Genomic DNA, 11,539 nt, shown 5'->3' with positions numbered 1-11,539 from the left:
GAGACGACAAGTCACATTCTCTAGATCAGGTGACTTATGTTGCATAGTAGATTTTTATTTTTATTTTTATTTTTATGTTTTGTGTTATCTCCACAAATAGTCTAGATAAGGAATCCAGACAGGAATGACAGGGAATAGCGCTTGATCCGATAATTAATAAGGATATCGTGTGTAACCAAAACTTGAATTTAATTATAATTTTATAATTATACTATAATATAATATAATATAATATACTAATTTGTATATATATATATATATCTACCATTGTTAAGTGGAAATGTAAACCGTAGAATTTTACAGTTTTACCCTCATTACTCATAACATGTCCCCACCGTTATTCTCATTATTATACTGTAATGTACATATAACTTACGACAATTTACTACAATTTAATTTAATACTTTACAATTCTACTCTGTAACAATCTGCTACTAAACTATTGTCGGTTACAATTTGCGACACTCAACTTAACTTGTGTCAAATCTTAGTACTCTCTCTCAACCTTCCCTTATCGTCTGTCCGCTTAACCCTCACGCAGCCTCTCCCTCCTCCTCGCCCCCCCCTTAATTTTTCTCCCTAATACAAGTCACTTTTTTAATCATTTACTACTTTTTAATAGGCTCTGCTTAGCTTGAATTATCTTAAGAATTGCTAGATATTATTATTATTACTATTAGAATTAGAATTATTTCTTGATAGTAATTGTTATAAATATTGTTGTTATTGTATTATATTTCATCTATTATTAATCTTTAAAAATGCAACCTTTGGATACCCCTACTAATGTCACTAAATCAATTAATGATGAAGATTGGTCAATAATTAGTTCATCTTCAGATATTGATGATGATAGATCAACTACTAGTGAAGATTTAACTGTAGAAAGAGATCCATTAAATTTAAGTATTAATCTAAATCAAGTGGATCAATCTGCAAATAATGGATTTGCCGCTATGAGTAATAATTTTAAAATTCCAGTCGTTAGATCATCAACTACATCTCGGTCTGGATCTACTAGTACTAATAATACCAATACTAATACTAATAATAAGGATAGAAATGATAGTATTGTTACTATAAATACGGTTAAGGCTAATGATGTAATCTTATCAAAACCAGAATATAGTGATACTTCTTCTGATTATGATGGTGATGTAACTAATTCAGATGTATCAAGTGATGAATCTTCTCATTCTTCTCCTATTATTCAACCAACTTTATTTGGAACTTATTCAATCAATAATAGAATAAAATTTTATGAAAACTTGTCGAAATTTAATGAATCAATTAAGCAAAGCTCCAATAAGTTTTATTCCAATTATGCTAAACTGAAGTTTCAACAATGGAATGATTATATTATTGATTCAACTGACTCTCTTGCCAATTCAAATCCAAATTCAAAGTCAAATGCAAATGAACCAAGTGATCAAGGAGAAAATTTAGAAGATACTATTGAGCTCATAAAACATTACGAGACATTAAATCAAAAAATCGAATCCTCATCATCTGATATTGAGCCATCCACATCATCAATCAATTCAGAATTTCCATCTCAACCATTACCAGTGGATTCTACTTCGTTCTACCTTTTTAATAAAAAGTATGTTCAACCCTTATTATTAAATACTTTACAATTAATTCAAGGATTTATGGAAAACAATTCCGATTATTTATATTATTATATTTTTGGTGGTATTCTTATTGCCTTGATACCTGCCTTCTACTCTTTGACATTTATAGTGAGCTCGATTCAATCAAATATAGCTCCAATGTTTATAACTCCAAAGCCGGTACCAACATATCCTTTACTTTCAAAGTTTGAACCTCAATTTCAAAGTCATATTGATCATATGTCTAAGATATTTGAAGATTTATTATATGAAGATGAAGCCCCTCAGAGAGTATATTTATTTTTTAGTAAAAAAGGTCCAAAAGTAAGTAAATGGTCTAAATTTATTAAAGAACGTGATTGGAGTGAATTTGATTTAATAAAGAAGGAATTTTCTGAAGCATTAGAAATTTCTCAACAGAACTACAATGAATTTTCAAAGAATTTTAATGAATTTTCAAAATCTGCCAAGGTTATATTTGATAAGAACTACAGGTTAGGTCTTAAATATAGTGTAGTTGGAGCCAATAAAGTTTTATCATATTCAGAGGTGGGTGCTAAACAAGTTTATGATTTTGGTTCAAAGTATAGTGAAATTGCCTTTGATAGGGCTTTACATTATACCAAAGTAGGTAGTACTGAATTGATTAATAAATCACAATCATTACATCAATTTGTTAAAGATCAAGAAATAATTGATAAACTTTGGAAAATATCTAATGATACTAGAAGCATAGTAGAAGATAATTTTGAATTATTTAAGAAATCATCATTTAAACAAAATATAGATGATATTGCTGTGAATATTTATGAGAAATCTATGGATTTTATTACTGATATATTTGGTACAAGAGATAAAATGCCTAAAGATTTAATTATCATAAAATTATAAGTACTTTTACTTTTACTTTATTGAACCTACTTTTGTTGACTTGTTTTTATAATCTTATTTATTACTAATTTGATATTTGGGATTAAATGAACTATCAGTTTATTGTGGGTAGGTGGGTCTGGTTTTATATTTCAGGTTTAGGTACGGTCTAATCAATTCTCCTGGTGTCAATAGGCAAGATATTTGTTGTCGCTGTTGGCTTACTTTTTATATACTATTATTATTATTATTATTATTATTATTATTATTATTATCGATTTATTTTCACTTATCGTTTGGAATTGTTTCATTTTTAGTTTTCTCTCGGTGGCTTTGTCTCTATATATAGTAAATATGTGTTCATTTTATTCTAATCTAATTAATCAAATACTTTTGTATTACTACTCTACAATGACAGTTTACATAAATCTATTTATTAACAAGAATATAAACCTATGTAAAAAGGGGATTTTATAGTTTTTTAAAAGAATCCTTATATGGTTTAAATGAGTTGATCCAGCAACATCCATAATCATTTGTTTTTCATTATAAATTCACCAATATAAGGAAGAAATAGAAATAGAAAAAAGAAGAAAGAGAAAAAGAATTGTAGTAGTAGCATACCATTCACACATCAACCAGTTACCATATGTTTATTGCAGCCAATAGCATTCAGCATTTATTACTTATTGATTTCGAAAGGCATCAACACTGACAATTTAGGCGATGGTACATCTGTTTGGAAGGGCACCCCATCCAGTTGAGTAGTTTTGATCTTTGTTAGCAGAAGATTCAGATTTAGTTGGTTGTTGTTGTTGAGCAGCCATTATGATTAGTTTGTTATTGTATGATGATAGAAATAAAATAGTTTCACATCTGTTATGAAGTGGGTAATTACAGATCTATTTATATTATTGTAAATGTATAGTTTCTATATGTTTAAGTCATTCGTATTTTCCAAGCTGTTGTATTAGCGGTTAGTGAAACAAATTAATTTGCATCAATTTGTCATGGGTTCCAGAAAAACTTCCTTTTTGGGACATGACAATCACACGAGTCACTATAATTTTGCAATTTATATTACGACAGCAATTTATAAAGATATGCATATTACAATGATGATCATGTATTGTGAAACGTTTCAATTGTTTCATATATCGAACCAGTTTCAGAATCAGCATGTCATTATTGTATTAAGAATATCATCAGGATTACTATGTCGTTATTGTATAGTTAAGAGTACTATACAATGAAAGCAGTGATGCAACGGAGTTATATCTGAAACAAACTGCTTAAATAATACATTATGTGAGTTTATCTTAATTCAGTTATTTCTAACCGTCATAATTTACGTCGAGTAACACTAACTCAGATTGACTGACTCTGACTTACTTCTCTATACTGTAGTCTGTCTATGCTCCAATTCCACACACTAGTTATCTTACTAACTGCGAACCAGTAAATTTCTTCTCTCCATTAACTATTACATACTAATCACTTACTACTACTCTCTACTGACTACTTACTACTTACTACTACTACTACTACTACTACTAATATTACTCTCGACTAATCACTTAGTACTACACTACTACACTACTGCAAATTTATGTAAGCCAGCAACCATAGATAAGTGTCGTGCCCGTGCCAAACTTGCACCCACAAAATTTGTCGGTGGACGAATATTTCAGACATTTAACCAGAGTATACTATACCATAAATTTATTAAATATTACCAATAATTACGACATTTTCTATAGTAAACTATAGTTTATAAAATATTAGTGAATTATAAATTAATAAACTTAATTATTCACTATGGGTATTCCTAAATTTTTTAGGTTTATATCGGAAAGATGGCCATTAATTTCTCAATTAATTGATGAGAATCAAATTCCAGAATTTGATAATTTATATTTAGATATGAATTCAATTTTACATACTTGTACTCATTCAAATGATGGATCAATAAGTCGATTAACTGATGATCAAATGTATGCCGCAATATTTCAATATATTGAACATTTATTTGAAATTATTAAACCAAATGAAGTATTTTATATGGCAATTGATGGAGTTGCACCTCGAGCTAAAATGAATCAACAACGAGCTAGAAGATTTAGAACTGCTTATGAAGCAGAAGAAAATTTAAAGAAAGCCATTGAAAATGGTGAACCAATTCCTAAGGATGATCCATTTGATTCAAATGCCATTACTCCTGGTACAGAATTTATGGCAAAATTAACGGATAATTTAAAATATTTTATTCATAAAAAGATTAGTGAAGATTCTAATTGGGCTAAAATTAAAATTATTTTAAGTGGTCATGAAGTTCCTGGAGAAGGAGAACATAAAATTATGGAATTTATTAGATCTACAAGATCACAAGATGATTATAATCCAAATTCAAGACATTGTATTTATGGATTAGATGCTGATTTAATTATGTTAGGATTAGTAAGTCATGATCCTCATTTTGCTTTATTAAGAGAAGAAGTTACTTTTGGACCCAAAAGAGGAGGATCTAATTCAAATGGATCAAAAGATCTTAATGATCAAAAATTTTATTTATTGCATTTATCATTATTAAGAGAATATTTAGAATTAGAATTTGAAGATTTAAAGGATCAATTATCATTTGAATTTAATTTTGAAAGATTATTAGATGATTTTATTTTAATTATGTATGTTATTGGGAATGATTTCTTACCAAATTTACCAGATTTATTTATTAATAAGGGGGCATTTCCATTATTAATTGCAACATTTAAACAAACTTTAAAACAATCTGATGGTTATATTAATGAACATGGAAAAATAAATTTAAGACGATTAAATATTTGGTTACACTTTTTAGCCGAATTTGAATTAGAAAATTTTGAAAAGCAAGAAGTTGATGTTGAATGGTTTAATAAAAAATTAGATGATATTTCAATTTCTGGTGAAAAGAAACGTCAAAGAATTGGGAAATTATTAATATTAAAGGATGAAAAAAAATTAATTGGATTTATTCAACCATGGTTAATGGAAATTTCTAATCATTCAGTTGAAGAATTAATTAAATTAGATCAAATTGGTAATTTAAAAACTTTAAAATTACCTAAAGATGAAGTGATTAGACATTTAGAATTTATTAAACAATTTGCCATTGAAGTTGGTATACTTATAATTCATTCAAAATCTAATGATACTTATGAAGCTAAACTTGATATTGATGGTTTAAGTCCTTATGAATCATCTGAAGAATTTCAAGATCGAATTAGTGAAATTAGAAAAACCATTAAAAAATATCAATCAGCTAATTTAATTGATACTGAAGAATTATTAACTACTACTAAAGATATTTATAATTCAAGATTTATTAATTGGAAAGATGATTATTATAAAGATAAATTACATTTTTCAATTAATGATCATGAAGAAATTATAAAATTAACTAAACATTATGTAGAAGGTTTACAATGGGTATTGTATTATTATTATCAAGGAGTTCCCTCATGGAATTGGTTTTATAAATATCATTATTCTCCTCGTATTTCTGATATTTCAATTGGATTAGAACAATTAATTGAAGAAGGAGGAGATATTACTTTTGAAAAATCTATTCCATTTAAACCATTTGAACAATTAATGGCTGTTTTACCGGCTAGATCAAGAAAATTAATGCCAGTAGTTTATAGAAGTCTTATGACGGATGAAAAATCTCCTATTATTAATTTTTATCCTCATGAAGTTGATATTGATATGAATGGTAAAACTGCAAGTTGGGAAGCAGTTGTATTACTTGATTTTGTTGATGAAAAGAAATTAATTGAAGTATTAAAACCAGTTGAAAGTAAATTAACTCCTGAAGAAACCAAGAGAAATTCATTTGGAAATTTAATTCATTTTATTCATAATCCTCAAATTGATTATATTTATCAATCTCCATTACCAGGATTCTTTCAAAATATTGAACATGATAAATGTTATGAAGAAGTATATAATTTACCACCTATTAAAGATTTAAAAATTGGATTTATTGAAGGAGCTAAAACTGGTAAAGAATTATTAGCTGGGTTCCCATCATTATCTACAGTTCCATTTAAATCAGAATTAAAATTAGGTGAAGTTAAAGTATTTCAATATCCATCTAAATCAGAATCAATGATTCTTAGTCTTGATAATGTATGGGAAGATTTAACTACATTTCAATTTAGTCAACAATTTATTAATAAATTGGTTTATAGTAAATGGCCATTTTTAAGAGAATGTAAAATTATTAAAGTTGAAGATAAAGAAAATAAATATGAATTAATTAATCGAAAAGTGGGAGCCATTCCCTTAAGTATTGATGAATTAAAAGATTATAAATCGGAAATTTCTAATATGAAATATTTATATGAAAAGACTAAGGGGATTATTTTAGGTAATGTAGATACTTTGGTATATGTTCAACCAGTTAATGGATTAATTAGAACTTCCAAGGGAGCATATGTTAAGACATTTGCTAAAGAAATTGAAGTATATCCATTACAATTAATTGTTAAAGAAGTTACTAATAAAGATGAAAGATTTGCTAGTAGACAACCATTACCAATTGAAGAAGAATTCCCCATTGGATCTCAAGTAGTATTCTTGGGAGATTTTGGATATGGATCTCCAGCACAAATTGTTGGATATAAAGATGATACATTTGGAATTAAAATCTCCAGAATATCCACAATTTCTGAACCATCAATTGGTAAAGATCGTCAAAAACTTGAAGAACGAGAATTTAAATATTATCCATCATTTGAAGTTGGAAAGAAATTAAGAATTAATTTACTTTTACTTTCAAGAATTACGAGTCTGTTTATGATTACTGAAAAGAATCAAAAGATTAATATTGGATTAGAATTAAAATTCGATGGTAAACGATTAAAAGTTTTAGGCTATACTCGTAAAAATGGTAAATATTGGGAATTTTCTCCATTAGCTGTTGATTTGATTAGTCAATATCAAAAGAAATTCCCTTCATTATTTCAAAATTTAAGTAAATTACAAGGTCGAGATATTCCTAAAGCATCAGAATTAACTAATCCTAGTGAATTAGAAGAAATTAGAAAATGGTTAAAGGAAGTTAAACAAGATTTAATTTTAGCTTCATTAGAAAGTGAATCATTAACTAAATTTAGTTTTCAAGCCATTGAAGATTATATGATTAATTTACCTCCTTTAAAACATATGAATCGAGATATTAAGGGAGTTCCAAAAGATGCTATATTAAATCCAAGTGAAAGTTATCAATTATTAGCTGATCAAAAATTCGATTTAGGTGATCGAATTATTTATGTACAAAATTTTGGGAAAGTACCTATTTTATCAAAGGGTACAGTAGTTGGATTTACTACCATTGGATCTAAAACTTCTTTAAGTATTATATTTGATCATTCATTATTAAGTGGTATAACTTTTGGAGGTAAATTAAAAACCAATAGAGGTTTAACTATCGATTCATCTTTGGTATTAAATTTAACTAATAAACAATTTGTTTATCATAGTAAAGCTTCAAAATCTAGAAAACCTTTAAGTGAAGAAGAAAAAGTGGCTAGAATTAGACATAAACAATTGGCTGAAGAAAGAGCTAAACAAGACCAACAAAAGAGAGATCAAGAGATTAAATCTAAAGCATCTCATGAAATCTTATCATTATTAAAATCTAATGATGGAGATACTAAGAGTGAACAAGAAGAAGTTAGATCTCAATTTAGTGAAGATGGAATTCCTAATAGTCAAGCTATTCAACGAGTGTATGGTCAAATTTATAATAATGTTATGAGTAAAGGTCAACCGGTGGCTCCTGTTCATTTACCTTTCCCTCCTCCACCTCCTGGTGCTGGTCCTGGTCCTGGTCCTGGTCCTTATGGTATTCCGGTTGTTCCAGGGATTCCTTTACCTCCTCAATTCTTTCAACATGGAGCTCCCGTACCTCCCCCTCCTGGAGTAATTCCTTCGCGTTTCCCACCTCAAGTTCAGACTCCACAACAACCAGTAAATGTTAATTCTGAAACTCGTAGTGATGGAAATGGAAAATCTCGTGGAGGTTCTAATAGAGGTAGAGGAGGTTATCGTGGTAGAGGAAATAGCAATAGTAATAACAGTAATGGCCATCGTGGAGGTAGAGGTGGACATAGAAGTCAAGCCAATAAGGAAGTCGAAGCCAAATGAGTTGAGTTTATATTAACTATATACAAGTAATAAATGATATATATAAAAGTAAGTTAGTATTAAGTAGTGCCTGTATCACCACCACCACTATTGGTAGTGGTAGTGGTAGTGGTAGTGGTAGTCTTATCGGTCGGTATATCCCCCGGTAGATTAGTGAGACCCAACGTCTCCCACTCACTTTTGTCCATGAGCTGATTATCCATCCTGCACTTCAAATACTGTTTGGCTAAAATTCGACAATTAGGTGCATTCTGATTTTGCGTGAATTTCATACACTTTAAGTAACTGTTCATATATTCAGTACATTCTCCAAAATGGTCTAATGGGAATGAACCTCTTTCTGGTGGAGTTGGAGTCCAACGTCTAAAATTGCCCCCTAAAATGGGTTAGTAAATGGTTATTGGTAATAGTGGGGTGTCACGTGTGCGTGTGCTCTATAATGTATACATACCAGGTGCTCCAGTGGCCATTGTTTGTATTGGTGATAGTGATGATAGAGTTGGTACTATGGTGTTATTTTAGCGGCCTTTGAAAATTTAGTTAGGTGCGAGTGACTCTATACAGTCCCTAAAGAACAGGAGTGTACTGAGTGTACTGAGTGTAGAGTATAAAGTGTAGAGTATGGAGTGTAGAGTATAGTGTGTAGTGCAGAGTATAGTGTAGTGCAGAGTGTTGGATAGTGTAGAATATATAACCCATACTGCTGATACAGAATCCATAGAATAATAATCATAGTGTAGTACAATAATAATTATATGAATAGCGTAATGTCTCAGTACACAGTACTTACACTACATACACTACTTAGAGAATCCATAGATAGTGCAATAGTACAAGTTACTTAGTATTTAAGTACTATAAGTTAAGTACTACAAGTAAGTACTATAAGTAAGTACTATAAGTAAGTACTATAAGTAAGTACTATAAGTAAGTACTATAAGACAATTGGTATATGTTAGTATAATTATTGTGTGTTTAAAGTAGTACGCTAACAAATACATTATTGTCCACGTGACTTGCTCAACAATAATTAACAACAAGACTCCACTAATCAACTCCGTATCTCTTCCTACCTCTACAACTACTAAAAATGGCATCTTCAATTCCTTATTTACCAGACGACTTTGAAGATAATAATCCCTCGGCCGAACCCATTGATCAAGAGATCACTCAGAATCCCTTTGTTGAACCATCTATCTTATCTCAACCTCTCCCCTATGATGAACATGAAGATACTCCCGAAATAGAAACTAGTGAACCAAATGAAAATGTTCAATTACCCCAATCAGAAACTGATGAAAATCAAATTGGGAAATTATCTGAAGCAGAATTACGAAAACTCGTACCAGAAAGATTTACTACAAAGTATCAATTATCTATTAAATTATTAGGGATTGAAAAGAATAAAGTAGGTAATCCAATATTAAGATTTGATGCATTTATAAAGGGATTACCTCGTTATAGACAAAATAAATATAAAGATATTCGAAGAACATATAATGAAGTTGTTAAATTTAATAAATATTTAACTGTATCAAATTTAGAAGTATTTATACCGGTATTCCCTAATGCTACAACATCATATCCATTTGGTAGTGAAGATGAATTTAAACAATTAATGTATGTATGGCAAGAATGGTTTAATAGAATTACTTGTAATCCAATTTTAATTCGAGATGAAGAATTTATTTATTTTATTGAAAATGATTTTGGATATTCAGTAATTAATACTCAAAGGAAAACTAATGTTGCAAGTGGATTAGTTCGTAAAACTTTAAAACAATTAGCTGTACCTTATGATCCATATCAAGAATTAGCAGATTTTCGTCCATTAATTAAAGCTGCTTATTTAATATGTCAAAAATTATATAAACTGTTAGATAAGAGTTCAAAATTACAAAAACAAATTTCAATTCAAGTATTTGATTTATCAAATAAATTAGGAGTATTATCACAATTTGAAAATTCTCATCCTGGTATGAAGAATATGTGGGAAAAACTTTCAAAAATTGTTCAAATTAATTCTGATTTAGATCTTATTGAATCTATTAATGAAATGGGATCATTAGGTGATGGAATTCAAGGATTAGTTGATGATTTTTATGAAATTAAAGAAGCACTTACTAATAGACATTTAATAATGAGAGAATTAATTCAAGCCGAAAGTCAAACTCAAGCCAAACATTTACAAGCAACCAAGATTAAAAATAGAAGTGCCCTTGATCCTATTAAAGTTGATGAAGCAATTCGACAATTAGAATATGCAACAAAAGCTGAAGAATCATTAAATTTACAAGTTAAAAGAATATCGGGAGAAATGTTATTTGAAAAGGATGAAATTATTAATTTTACTGAGGCTAAATTTCAAAAATTATTAAAGAATTATACTTTAAATAAAGTTGAATATCATCGAAAGATTTTAAAACATCTTGAAAATATTCGACTCGATGTAAGAATTGTTGATACTAAGGGAGGATTATCTCGATTAAATAGAGATAATCTTACGAGTCTTAAACATAATTTACCTCTGTCGCAATCAGCTAATGGAGATTCATGGTCATCGAGGACATTTCGATCGTTAAAGAAGGAAGAAGAAGAGCGCGAACATAAATTACAACAAGAACAATATGATGATGAAGAGGATGAAGAAGGGGATGATAACAATCATCACGATAACACTAACATCGATGATCATACTACTTCCCATAGTAAGGGAGTGGTGGATGCACGTAATGCTGCCCATTTACTTGGAGTAGCCACCTTTTAAATAGAATTTATAGTTTTATAACCACAAATACAAAAAAACTATATATCCACAAACAAACAGAAAAAAAAACATAACTCTCACCAACCCTGTACCCAAATTC

At 29.2% G+C, this 11,539-nt stretch overlaps 4 protein-coding genes across 4 annotated transcripts; 3 read left to right on the top strand and 1 right to left on the bottom strand. All coding sequences in view use genetic code 12, as the record gives it.

Annotated features, from left to right (window-relative positions):
* Positions 1-579: 579 nt before the first annotated feature.
* Positions 580-2,811, top strand: RJT21DRAFT_117382 (uncharacterized protein). Its single transcript, XM_064880680.1, has one exon. The coding sequence runs from the start codon at positions 762-764 to the stop codon at positions 2,502-2,504; it is 1,743 nt and encodes a 580-aa protein (XP_064741060.1). The 5' UTR covers positions 580-761; the 3' UTR covers positions 2,505-2,811.
* Positions 2,812-4,021: 1,210 nt separating this feature from the next.
* Positions 4,022-8,711, top strand: KEM1 (chromatin-binding exonuclease). Its single transcript, XM_064880679.1, has one exon. It carries the CDS (start codon positions 4,302-4,304, stop codon positions 8,670-8,672), a length of 4,371 nt encoding a protein of 1,456 aa, XP_064741059.1. The 5' UTR covers positions 4,022-4,301; the 3' UTR covers positions 8,673-8,711.
* Positions 8,712-8,731: 20 nt separating this feature from the next.
* On the bottom strand, positions 8,732-9,520 carry COX19 (Cox19p; the record flags this gene model as incomplete). Its single annotated transcript, XM_064879725.1, has 2 exons — positions 9,124-9,520; positions 8,732-9,048 (listed from the first exon to the last, which is right to left on the bottom strand). Exons 1-2 carry the CDS (start codon positions 9,140-9,142, stop codon positions 8,732-8,734), a joined length of 336 nt encoding a protein of 111 aa, XP_064741058.1. The 5' UTR covers positions 9,143-9,520.
* An 18-nt stretch (positions 9,521-9,538) lies between these two features.
* On the top strand, positions 9,539-11,489 carry VPS17 (retromer subunit). The gene has a single exon (XM_064880678.1). The coding sequence runs from the start codon at positions 9,763-9,765 to the stop codon at positions 11,437-11,439; it is 1,677 nt and encodes a 558-aa protein (XP_064741057.1). The 5' UTR covers positions 9,539-9,762; the 3' UTR covers positions 11,440-11,489.
* Positions 11,490-11,539: the final 50 nt, after the last annotated feature.

Source organism: Scheffersomyces amazonensis (genome assembly GCF_036850825.1).
Source record: "Scheffersomyces amazonensis strain UFMG-HMD-26.3 chromosome Unknown RJT21scaffold_1, whole genome shotgun sequence".
NCBI classification, from domain to species: Eukaryota; Fungi; Ascomycota; class Pichiomycetes; order Serinales; family Debaryomycetaceae; genus Scheffersomyces; species Scheffersomyces amazonensis.
This window is presented reverse-complemented; position numbering and strand designations above follow the sequence as displayed.